Source organism: Papaver somniferum, chromosome 11, assembly GCF_003573695.1.
Source record: "Papaver somniferum cultivar HN1 chromosome 11, ASM357369v1, whole genome shotgun sequence".
In the NCBI taxonomy this organism is placed as follows: Eukaryota; Viridiplantae; Streptophyta; class Magnoliopsida; order Ranunculales; family Papaveraceae; genus Papaver; species Papaver somniferum.
Window position 1 is genome coordinate 129,180,764 of NC_039368.1, and position 12,687 is coordinate 129,193,450.

Below are 12,687 nucleotides of genomic sequence, written 5' to 3' on the forward strand. Positions count from 1 at the left end.
GGGTCCCCTCTTATCTCTAGGAACTATTTTCATCTCTTTTTCTTTAGGTACTTTGAGCTTATTTGTTTTTCGTCAGCATCTAGTGGCATGTGATTTCTTATTTTAAATTACTTCAGTTTTCTCTTAAATAAGGATCTTAATAAAATTTTCACATACGATTTTTTACACCCGTCATAGGAGACGCTCTTAGTTCTCTTTGTATTAAGGAGACATGAGCACCGCATGTTTATTGTTAAACTAAACGGAAAATGGGTCATTTGTCCAAAAAAATTTAAAACATGGTCCAAATGGACGAGAAAAAATTAGTATGGATGAAATGGACACAAAAAAATAGGAAAGATGAAACTGGATTCATCCTGGCTTAAACTTAAAAAATAGCGAGGATGAAACTGGATGGATCCTGATGTAAATTAAAAATAAGAAAAAGTATTTGAAAATGGGTAAGATGAAACTGGTTAAATCCTGGCTATTTGTATATTTTTGTCCATTCAAATAGTATGAAATCTAGATGTCTTTTTCACCCAGAAATTATTAATTTTGGTCTTTTTAACCAATTTTGTGTAAACTAATATCCTACGAGGGCCATTAACATTGAGCCGTAATTCCTAGACTAAACTTTGTTAATTCTCGCCAAATCTCTTTCTGGAGACTGGAGAGCTTGATCTAACAATTGTATAAATGATAAACGAAAGCTCGTCGAAATCAATTGAACCGATGATACACCGTACAAACGCTCATGGTTCGGTTATTGTGATTCTACTAGCTTAACCAAAATGCGAGCAGCAAAAGAACAATTTTGTTTTCTAAGCCTGACCTGACCAATTTTGCGGAGCTCCCTGACTTAGGAACTATTAGTTGCTCCCTGACTTAGGAAACCAAGCTAGGACTAGTTGTTAGAGGAAACCAAGCTAGGACTAGTTGTTCATATGTTTTTCCTCTTCCTCGAAATCCTCTAATATTTGCCGTAGGTGTCTGTACTAAACAAAGTCTATTGTCAATTGGGTTGTATCTTTTATGCTTATTTTTAATAAGCACTTCATAAAACTTTACTTTTGTCGATTAAAAAGAAGAAAAAAAAATCCTATAACACATAATCCTCCAATATTTCTAAGAAATAAAAAATTATCTTGTTAGAAATATCTTTCTTAATATAAAATTTCTCATGTTCCAAGTATCTTGTTAATAGGATTTCTCTTGCTAGAGGAATCTTCTTAAATATAAGAATAAACATTTTGTAGCAAAAAAAAAGGAATAAACATTAAAAAATTTGCAAGTTTCGTAGTAGAATAATAAGGGAAAAAGGAAAAGCCAGAAAAGAGAAGGATTTCTATTTATTAGCCTATTACATGGGTGAAGTATCCTTTATAACATTAAAAAATTTGCAAGTTGATCACTTTACTCCGTTGAAGTTGACTAGTTGCTTCACCACTCTTAAGGCATAAAATTTTCGTGGGAAAGATAATAGTCTTAGTTGGGAAATTATATTCCCGGTGTTTGTTGTTGTCTCATTAAAAACCTTGCCGAGTAACAAAACCCTGTGGGGAAAAGCAACCTCGGTGAAGGAAAATAGTTCAAAACACCGTTAGATGCTCCCCTTGATGTAAAATAATTTTCGTTAGTCTAATGCATTCAAAAGGAGTTTATCACACTTTACATTGGTGACTTGAATGTTTATAAGAACATGTTGTTGATTTTGGTAGTTACGTTGCTTAAGAGAATATCGTGTTTCATTTCTTTGTTTCAGATATTTTCAATAATATCAACGCGATCTCTATATCTTCAATGTTCAACATACTTGGTGTTTTCAGTGTTGTCTCGCTAAAAACCTTGTCGAGTAACAAAACCCTTTTGGAAAAACTATTCTCGATCGAAGGGAAAAAGAGTACAACACAACTTCAATTTCGAAGTAAAATATGTCGACATCATATCCTCGGATCCTCCCCCTGATGTCGGCATATCCCCTTGATTACTTTCAGAGTTGTTCCAGACAGTTTCTTTAGTCATGTACTTTTCGAAACTGAATATCAGTAATGACTTAGAAAATAGTTTACAATATCTCCCCTGATTACTTTCGTTGGAGAAGAGATTAATGTTCCTTTATAATCAACAACATTTTGATTGCAGTTCCTTTAGGGTTCATTTTTGTGTCTTTGTTGGGATAAAACAAACTCATGTCAATGGTTACTTTTAAGTACATGATTACATTTATTGGACCATTCCAATGACGTTGCGTTAGCGCTGAGTTATATCTAGCTAACAAGTTTCATGAGGATGTAATATTTAATCGAGTATATTACTATACTAAGTACAATAATGCGTATATTGTACTTAGATATGTGAATTTCATCCCCAACACATCTTCGTCATCTTCCTTTAGACGAAATGGTCACTTACTTACATTTGAACCTCGACTAATGATGGGAGTGCTATCAGAATGCATGTCTATATTAAATTTCCTGACAACTTTAGACATATGAAAACTGGTGGAATGACATACTACAAGCTCAGTATTCGGTCGAGCTTTGCCCAGATTTTTAATCTCAAAATTGGATTTCTAATAGCTTTTAAGGTCTCTTATTACATGAAGAGTAACCATCATATTTGTACCATCGACATAGGTAGCTACAACTCCAAATCAGGAACTTTCTTGTGAATACGCAAGGAAAAATAACTTACTTGTCTATCTCCTCCAAATCAAATAGCCACTTAGACGGGTATACCATATCCGCCTGATTGCTTCTATCTATAAGTGAGCGTTCTATCTAATTGTAAACGCACTATGTGGTTTAAAGTCAGTTGATTTGGATAACAAAAGTCAATCAAGTACTTTTGTAAATATCTTTTATCTCTTGATTCTATCAGAGATATGTAACAACCACATACATATACTGCATTTCAAGTCCTTTTGAAATTACCAAGCTAACTGAGTAACCGAACACTATGAATTTCATTACAAAACAATTCCACGGTTTTGTGAGAAACCACGCGCCACAAGGTGAATATTTATACTTTAAGACTTCTTTATTCTCATTATGCTTTATGACAAATTAATCATGTATGTCCAGTAGGCTTTACACTTGGTTAGTTAGCACTACCACACCAAATACATGTATATTTTTCAAAGAGCCAAGTTCTACCTGGATTGTATAGGCTAAATATGCTATTCGTTGACATTAAGAAACAAAGAGCAGGGTTCGATCTCATCTTTCTCTATTTCCTTAAGAAAGTGTATATGAAATTAATCATCAATATGCTCGCGTGATCTTCCATTGACTCGTGCGCATTTTCATAATCCACTTTGGACATATTCAGAAACAATCTTATGACATGATTTCTGATGATATAAGTAAGTTGTGTCTTCCTCACCTACTTCCTTTCTAGGTGAGGATTGATCAAACCAAGTGGTCTCTCTAACTTCCTTTATGAAGCCACGACCTCAACCACACTTCTACTAAGTGTAGTTGTAACACCTTAGTCTATGGTATATCATTTACGTAAACTTAGTATGCGATGGAGCACTCCAGTGACAATTACTCCAAGAACATCAGCGTTTGAAGGTGAACCACTAGCTGATCCCAGTGAGTTCCGCAGTACAGTTGGTGGGTTCTGGTATTATGAGCTGGAAATATCAACTCTCTCTGGGTACTCGGATTCTGATTTACTGACAGTTTTTGTGTATTTCTGGGAGACCCACTCATCTCATGGGCATGGTTGATTTCTGAAGGAGTTCACAATATGTATTTCACAATCACGATTATATGTAAACCTAGAAGAAGAGTGCACAAATTAGGCACTACTTGTGTTTGTTTCTTGCACTAAACTGTAAATCACAAACACTAAAGGTACAAAATGTAATCTCGGTCGGTTTTATCTTTTTCTTGCTTTGGCCAGGCAACTGCATCAATCTCTGCATGTGAATTCGACATTCCATTATTGCTGGATTCTGCATTACAAACATTTTACAGTGATATCAATATCAATTTAAAGAATCTTTAACCCGAAGAACCAAATGTCACACTTGCAAGAATTAAGATCAGATGGGTGATTCTGACAATAAACAATTTGGATAGTTTGAAGAATTAAAAGTAGAACAGAGAGTAACCATCACTACTTACATCCTCCTCAGATCCCAATTCTGTGAAGAAATGGTCAGGTTTCTGGCCTCACGGATGAACCAAATTTTGTATCACTGGGAAATAGTTGTCATGCAAGTAGCCTGCACCTTTCTTTTCTTTGGAGTCTTCCGACTCAATCTTGTACGCTATTTTTCCTTTCCTTTTTCAATGTATCAGGGAAAAAAAAATCCTGGCGTCATTAGGGACGACCCTGAAAGAATTATGGGCGACATAATAAGATAAAATAGGTTGAAAATACTTGTATGCCCCTTCATAATCGGTAGTTTAGTTTTTTTTTATCTACCAATTGTGACTATATTTTTCCCTTCTTTGAGAAATTCAAAATTCCGTTGGTTTTGAAAATTTTGGACTTGGGGCTACTACCACAACCGGTAGATAAATAACATCAAGATTGATAAACATCACGAAACTACCGATTGTGCAAATAGAAAAATTCAAAATTCCATTGCCTTTTGAAAATTCCGAATTTGGGACAACTACCACAATCGGTAGATAAAAGAACATCACGAGACTACCGATTGTACAATCGGTAGATAATAAATATCACGAAACTACCGATTGTGCAAATAGAGAAATACAAAATCCCATAGGTTTTTGAAAATTTCGAATTTGGGACAACTACCACAATCGGTAGATAAATGAACATCACCAGACTAACGAATGTACAATCGGTAGATAATAAACATCAGGAAACTACCGATTGTTCACCCGACATGTTAACTCCATGTCTACCGATTTGGTAGTTCCGAAATTCGAAAAAACTTGAGATTTTTTCAAACATCAATTTTGGGGCAACTTCATAATCGGGAGACATGGTAAATAACTATCTTCCGATTGTAAGTTTTTTCCAAAATAACAAAATTTTCAACCACATATGTATACAATAACCTTCGTTTATCCTAACATCTACCAGTTAAAAAACTAAACTACTGATTCTGGTTTTATCTGCCGATTGTGGAGGGTATATTCGCCATTTCAAAAAATTGGAGATAAGGAATGGCTTGACTTTAGGATTGGGTGACCCTATTTTGTCTTATTAATCGCCCCTAATTCTTTCAGGGTCACCCCTGATGACGCCAAGTGGCTGACCTCACGAACTCATTTTTTTATATTTTGAAAGACTAAGGTTTAGATTTTATTGTACGGTTTTTCTGGGTACCACTCCATTTTGGAGAGGCATTATGATTTTTTTAAGTTAGTCATCTGGAAGTAAAACACCTCTTATCCATATATTTATTTTAATGCCAAAATTATCCTTTTTAATTAAGTTAGTACGCTAAGGTCCCCAAGCAATCACTTAGTCGAAAAGGAAGTTATCGAGCTATGACAATCAGGAGGTGGGCTTGGAAGCAGCCATCCTTTGAAGAAAGCGTAATAGCTCACTGGTCTAGCTCCATAGCACCGAAAATGTATCGGGCACAAGTGATTCACCGAAGCGACGAGAAATTGAATCAAGTGTCAGTAGCGGGACGTTCTGTCAATCGGTGAAGGGTTTTGGTGACAAGACCTAGAGATATCAGAAGTGAGAATGCTGACATGAGTAACGAGAAATCCTGTGAAAAACAAGTTGATTATTAAGTTAACTAATGATTAATGAGATTAAACTAATAAGTTGATTTTTGTTTAAAAAAAGAATTATTGAGAGGGGAAATAAGAAGAAGATGGTAAGACAGTTTTGGAAAAAAAAATATATCTTCTTTTTACGAGTCACAATCATAGTATGATGTTTTGGGTACTCACAGATACTTCAAATTCAGTTAATGGTGCTTGAATTAGCCAAACCATTCCTAAAAATGAACAATTTACAAATTTATTTCGGTTTGGTTAAAAAAGTTCGTTACGATCGCAGAAGACCAGGTAACCGAACTTATTTATAGATATAGATAGCCAAACTTAGCTTTAATGGAGTTTTCACCACTTGAGTATTAAGTTCGGATACCTTTTCCGCGCCAAACTTTGGAAGATATTTGTTTGGCGTGTTTGCAAAGTTTCCTATATAGCCGAACTTTGTGTTTGATATAGTAGACAAAATATCGACTTTACGGAACTCAACATTTGCTTATACGGACATGAGTTCGGCTTAGAAAAAAAAAATTGCGACACAACCGAACCCAACATTTGCCTATACATGGAGGAGTTCGGTTAAGAAAAAAGGTTTGCGAGTCAACCGTTAACCGAATTATTCTTCGTTTTCTTCTTTTACGAAATTTCGTTTAGCAAAACTAGGATTTTCTAATAAGTCTCTTAACTAAACTACTATCTGTATCTTCGATCTTCACCCTATTTTGATGATTAATACTCAAATTTTACAATAAAAAATGAATTAAAAGTAATAGGTTTGTGGGAAAAGAGAAGAAGATGAAGAAAAAAAAATTCAAATTCAGAAAATCGGCGACGACGAGTAACGGTTGAAAGAGGGAAGATGAGAAATTTTGATTTCCAAACTTAGAAATTCGGCTAGAAGATGGCTATGATTTTGATTTTGTTTTTGTTATTGATTTAGATTATGTAAAGATAGGTTAGTCATCCACACTTTGAGACACCCCTTATAAGTGTAACCAATGATGTAGCCTTAGTAATCATGGTCCCCCTCCAAAATGGAGTAGTGTCCAAAAAACGGTTCATTTTATTAGAAGAAAGGCGCAAAGGCCTTGAAACACGGTCTCAGACCTACGGAATAACACCCAATACAATTACAACTCCATACGAGTCTCAATTCTATCTCTAAGTAGATTTACAAATATTTATAAAACACTCTAGTTGATGACTAATTTCAGGGAGCCTGACGAATTTAAACCATGCATGTAACTCACCCCACTAGAAAACTAATCTATTGATTCCGATGACCACCGTGTCCTTGTTTTTGCTCCTCTTTTTTGCGATCACCCTCCTATTCTTTCCCCCAAAGTGCCCAGCAAACGGAAAAAGGAAGTAAAGACCAAACCTTTTAGGATAAACCTTTACACCTTCTAGCATGCCAATGAATAAATTGTTTTTAATATCTGATTTGTGAGACCATGTCTTGTCCAGGGAGTTTGCCAGCTGACTCCAAATTTGTTTTGCAAAACTGCAGTTTAGTAGAATGTGATTAACATCTTCATTCACTCCATTGCAGAGACAACAACTAGTGTTTATGATCTCGCAACCTCTTTTGTTAAGATTATCCACTGTAGGGATGGTATTCTGAGTTGCTAACCAGACTAGCATTTGAGCTTTGTGAGGTACTTTTCTGTTCCATACATATTTGGGCTTATTTTCCTCTCAAGTGTGTTGTTGCTTCATTAACCACTTGTAGCCATCCTTTGAAGTGTAGATCTGAGATGTATTGTAGCTGATGGATTCTGTTAGAGGCATCAGTTGTAGAGGAGGACCAATATTCCTCTAGGACTGCTTCACTTGGATTTTGCTTCAGTTGCAAGTTCCACTGTCCATTGTGCACCAAGCCAGCTAATTTAGCATCCTTCTTCACCACTGCTTTGAAAGCTTTTTGATGTGTTTTGGAGAAAGCCACTTGAGATTTCCATGGATCTAGCCAAAATTTTGTTGCTTTCCCATCACCGATATGCATTTCCATATTCCAGTGCACTACTTCTTTTTCTCTATTCCTTTCCAAAATCATGTCCATAAGAATCTTTACACTCTTTGGGGATCAGATCATGCTTCTTAGATATAGTTTTATGTTGTATGATCATTCTCCATATGGCTTCTTTTTCCTGAGAATATCTCCAACTCCATTTTCTAAGGAGGGCTTCGTTTGTTGCTTTGAGATTTCTAATGCCAAATCCTCCCACTCTCTTTGGCTTACAAGCTCTCTCCCAAGCAATCCAGTTGGTCTTTTTATTATCCGGAGAAGATCCCCACAAAAAATCTCTCATATGCTTGGACATCTTCTTTTCAGTGGAAGTTGGCATTTAAATTAATGAATACACATTAATAGAGGAAGTAGGAGTTAGCATCGCAACAGTTTCAATGTTTGTTGGAAGAGAAAAAGAGAAGTCAGAGATAATAGATTTTCCTCCTCTTTCAGATTCAGCTCATCTATTTTGACAATTAACATCTTTTTTGTATCAATTTGTTTCCCATATTGTTCCTAGCCCATCTCGTGTTCAAGTTTTGAAGCTTTTTAGATATAAAGCTGGCGACCCTATGAAAATCATAGTATCCCACCATCTTTGCGGATTTTGAAGGAAAAAGTCTTGTTGTGAAGCCAAAATATTTCCAGTCTGGTTAAGTCCTACGACATTTGTCTCTCTTCATTATTGCAAGGTTAATACACATTTGTTAGTGTCCAAACAACGTTGTCATTCTTGTTCTTAAAATTGTGACTTATAGTATTTGCTGAGAAGACTTCATCCACACAGGCCACTTTGTCAGCATCCCTCTTCCCATACCTTCGGAAGCTATCATTTTACAGCAATTTCTGTTGTTTCCCCATATGTGATTTACCAACCAGTTTGTTATTTTCATCATTTTGGTTTCTCGAATGCAAACTGCCACTGGGTGATGTTGTTGTATCAGAGACTTTAAGTTATCCATCTTATCCACTCCATTTAGTCCTCTAGCATTCCATGTAATAATGATGTGCATATTATTCTTAGTATCCATTTGAAATGCTCTGATCCCTTTCATTCTCTTTGTTTGCTGAGTTTTCCCAATTCACCAAATGCTTCTCATGTATGTCAATGAGCTGTGCAAAAATACTGTGAACAGACTGCTGCTTCCCCATGTAGTTTATCACCAAATTGCTGCTCACATCCATGAACAATTCTACTGTGTTAAAAATTGTGTCTCCGTATGTATGTATCATTGGGAAGTTTACTTAAATTTATTATGACTTCCCATTTTGTATTTGGAGTTGATGATTGCCTGGTAATTGCCTTTTGTATTTTCTGTAAAAAAATACCACTGATTCCGGCACAAATTATGGTTCCTCAATCGGATTAAGAACTGAGTTGTTGTTTTCCGGTGTCGTTTCTGATACCGTCTCAGGACTTTATCATCGGTATGTTCCTTCCAGAATTTTGCTAAGAGCTCTGGTATTTTGGACAGTTCCTTTGCATTTGAATTTAAATTAGAGATACCTGGATAGGTTCTTTATTGGTTCATTTTGAGAAAAATTATTTTGCCTTTCTAAGTTAGCTTCTGGTATCTGAGCCGTTGAGTCTAACTGGTGTGTCAGTCTGCCTGACACAGAAGGATTTGAATTTTGTTTATGTATCCGGTAATCTCTAGTCTACATATGTCTGGATTTCCAAGAAAAGTTTATCAGCAATGGCTTTGAAGTTCTTGTGAGACCACAAATGAAGTGGTAAACCTGTAATCTTATTTACATTTATCCAATTCTCTTCTTGGTAAGATTTCATTCTTTATTGTCTTTTGACTGACTTCAATCCTAGTACCATTGATGACCCATTTAATCGGCTGCCAAGTTTGCATCCATTTCACATCAGAGAGAGGGTGAATAATTGCTTCTCTTTCATCAGAACTGATTAGTTTGATATACCGATTCCATTTCAACTTCTGAGCAACTTCCTTTGCTACTCAATTCGAATTTAATAAGTCCTCTTTTTTCACCAAGATAGATCTAGACATCCTTGCTTTAAAAGCTGAAATTTTTGATGGAATTAATTGTGTCAATTGATGCAGGTACAGGTTGAGTGAGTTTAATTCTTTCTCCAATTTGTTGTTCCAAAATCTCTCCTAAACTCTACCAACCACCATCATTATTGCCACTTGGCACACATATGGAGTTATTCCTCCTTTTAATTACTTGCATCATGTCATTCCTCCTGATTTCAATCAAGGAGCAGTCACCCTCTCTCCTTGTCCTTCTTGACACGGGACAGTCTAGCTTTACGTACCGCGAAACTTATATAACTTATGCTTGTGGAGCAGGTGCTGGTGCTTCGCTCAATGGGGATGCTTGTTCAGCAGGTGCTGGTGCATTGTTCACTGTAAATATCGGCTTTTGGCTAGTCTGGATATTCTCTGATAATTTAACGTCACCAAATAATGGATTCGTTGTTGCTATTCGTCCCATTTGGGTGCCACACCGGATGCTACTTTACCGAAAGGATTTTCACCTTCAAAATTACCAGGAGGATCGTAAACACACATCGCAAAAACACCCCCATTGTTGCATTTGACGCGTGCGCATCCCATCCTTTTAGTAGTCGTCCAGACAATTTGTGTGAAGTGTCGACACATTGCATTCATTTGACACGAATTAAGCGACAGATTATAAGCTGATGTTTCAGCTGCCCAACTCTTAACAGCGCAAGCAGCCGAATAATCTTCATATTTGCCACCCCAAAAGATGTTTTCACCAAAAGGACCATTAGAATGGATCATGTCACAGTCCCCGGCTCTCTGGGACGCGAATCTTCTTGCGTAACGTGCTAAAGTACTGTTCCATGTCAATGGCTGTTCACTAAATTTTGCTCGGACAGCATTGTGTTCGCATATAAACTGGTGTCTGTCAACAGCATCAGCTGGAGCACCGTGTAATCTCTGTTGTCTCCCAGGATGATGACCTCTTGCATGGGCATAGTTTAATACTACGGAGACGATGAGATTTGTTAGTAGGAGGCCGGGTTGATATCTTGTGAATGTTGCGGATGTTGCCATTGTTTATTTTTCTTGTGGCTGCTCCTCATAGCCAGAGCAGCTACACCAAGAAGGAAAGAGAGGAGAAATGGAAGAGAAGAGATAAAAGAGATTTTATGTGGTAGGGAGAGAAATTTGGAGGGAAAGTTGACAGTTTTTTTATTTTAAGGTCAACCGGTATTGTAGGTCAAACAAGTATTAATTGCATGGTCATCAAAAACCATGCAAAATCAAAATATCACGATTACTAAACATGGTCAATTTATATTTTTGGTTAATGGTTGCTCAGAGATGTATAACAATGAAATTAACTAAGAGAAGTATTCTTTTCTTTTTTTATTACTAGCTTCGATCAAAAGCTACATTCCTTGAAATTGGCATCAAGAAAAATATTCAAATACTTTAAAAATAGAAAACCACATACTAGTCGTCGATGGGCGTATTCATATCAGTAAGCGTAAATGCGATAGAAATAAGTTGAGCGAATTCATTCTCTAATTTCGTCAATGGAGAAATGATTCCACCATCAAACCGACTCTGACATTCTTTCTTGGAGCTAGAGACAAAATCCACATAAATACCGGCAGTTGGAAAATCTGCACTAAGGAAGGCCTCAATTGCACCTTCCATATTTATATCAGTATCCCAATAGTCACTCTTCGCACACTCTTTCAAACGAACCATAACATCTGGACTTTGTTTACCATCCTTCAAAAGATGTTGGATGTACGATTTAATCAAAATCGCTTTCTTTAAAGTATTATTATATGATAAATAACCAAGATCGAAAATGTCATAAGTTTTACTTTTAGGATCGGCTTTCAGAGATGATACGCAGAAATCATACTTTAGTTGTCCGTGATGATCTGCCACTGACTTCTTGCAGACATTACTTATTAGATTAGGATCAGCTGCACCGTGAACTCCATGAAAAGTTGTGGGAAGAAGAAGAAGAATGAAGACCCAAGAGAAACAAAGTGGATTCAACTTTTCGTTGTACAAAGAGATGCGCAACATTGGAGTTGGTTTGGTTTGCGTTTCATGCATATATATAGATTTTCCAGACATAGCAATGTAATGAAAATTGCATGAAATAAACAGTAGGAGTATCTTTTTATTACCCTAATATGCACCAAAATTGGCAAACATAAAAAGGAGAATATTGTTACTTTACATACTTTATAATATATATATATATCAAAACTAGTCATAAAAATCCAAGGTGATCAAACTTGTGGTACAAAAACTCCACTCAAAAGTTGTGATCCATTAAAACTCCATCGTAAACAAAATTGATACAAAAATCCCAAATTTTTAAAAATTGATACAAAAACCCCAAATTTAAATGTTGGTTTCATCAAATTTTATTTTGGGTTTTTGTTTTAATGGGGTTTTTGTTTTAATGGGGTTTTTGTGTTACTTTTATTTTGATGGGTTTTTTGTGGAAGAATGGTGACACCTCTGGGATTCACTACAAAACAGAAGGCCTCTTGGGACGGCCAAAAAACGTCCCAAGAGGTATTAGGGACGGTTTATGTACCGTCCCGTGTTCCACGGTCACTAATACTATTTGGCCATGTTTTCTTTTTGGGACGGACATATTTTAGCCTTGATTTAAATATTTTATGACTATTAGGGACGGTCAGGCCATCACCGTCCCAAATATCCTTCTTTAGGGACGGTTTTTTCAAAACAGCCGTCCCTAGAAGCTACTTGTTTTGTAGTGATTATAACTCGCGGACCGTGTATATATATATATAATATTAAAAAATTTCAGACATAATTGGAGTTTGTTTGGTATCCGTTGCATGCATATACTGATTTCCATATATAACGACCTAATCAAAATTGCATGAAATAAATAGTAAGAGTATCTTTTTATTACCCTAACATGCACAAAAAATTGCGGACAGAATATTGTTTCTTGGATTATAATTAACTATGG

At 36.0% G+C, this 12,687-nt stretch overlaps 2 protein-coding genes across 2 annotated transcripts; both read right to left on the bottom strand.

The window, feature by feature from the left end:
* Nucleotides 1–10,163: 10,163 nt before the first annotated feature.
* LOC113325135 (pathogenesis-related protein 1-like) lies at nucleotides 10,164–10,763 on the bottom strand. The gene has a single exon (XM_026573356.1). The coding sequence runs from the start codon at nucleotides 10,761–10,763 to the stop codon at nucleotides 10,164–10,166; it is 600 nt and encodes a 199-aa protein (XP_026429141.1).
* A 402-nt stretch (nucleotides 10,764–11,165) lies between these two features.
* On the bottom strand, nucleotides 11,166–11,810 carry LOC113325136 (putative invertase inhibitor). Its single transcript, XM_026573357.1, has one exon. The coding sequence runs from the start codon at nucleotides 11,808–11,810 to the stop codon at nucleotides 11,166–11,168; it is 645 nt and encodes a 214-aa protein (XP_026429142.1).
* Between the last annotated feature and the right edge of the window lie 877 nt (nucleotides 11,811–12,687).

What these genes read in the sequence shown, in the direction of transcription:
- LOC113325136 (XM_026573357.1), bottom strand. Translation starts at nt 11,810, where the DNA reads ATGTCTGGAAAATCTATATATATGCATGAAACGCAAACCAAACCAACT.
- LOC113325135 (XM_026573356.1), bottom strand. Translation starts at nt 10,763, where the DNA reads ATGGCAACATCCGCAACATTCACAAGATATCAACCCGGCCTCCTACTA.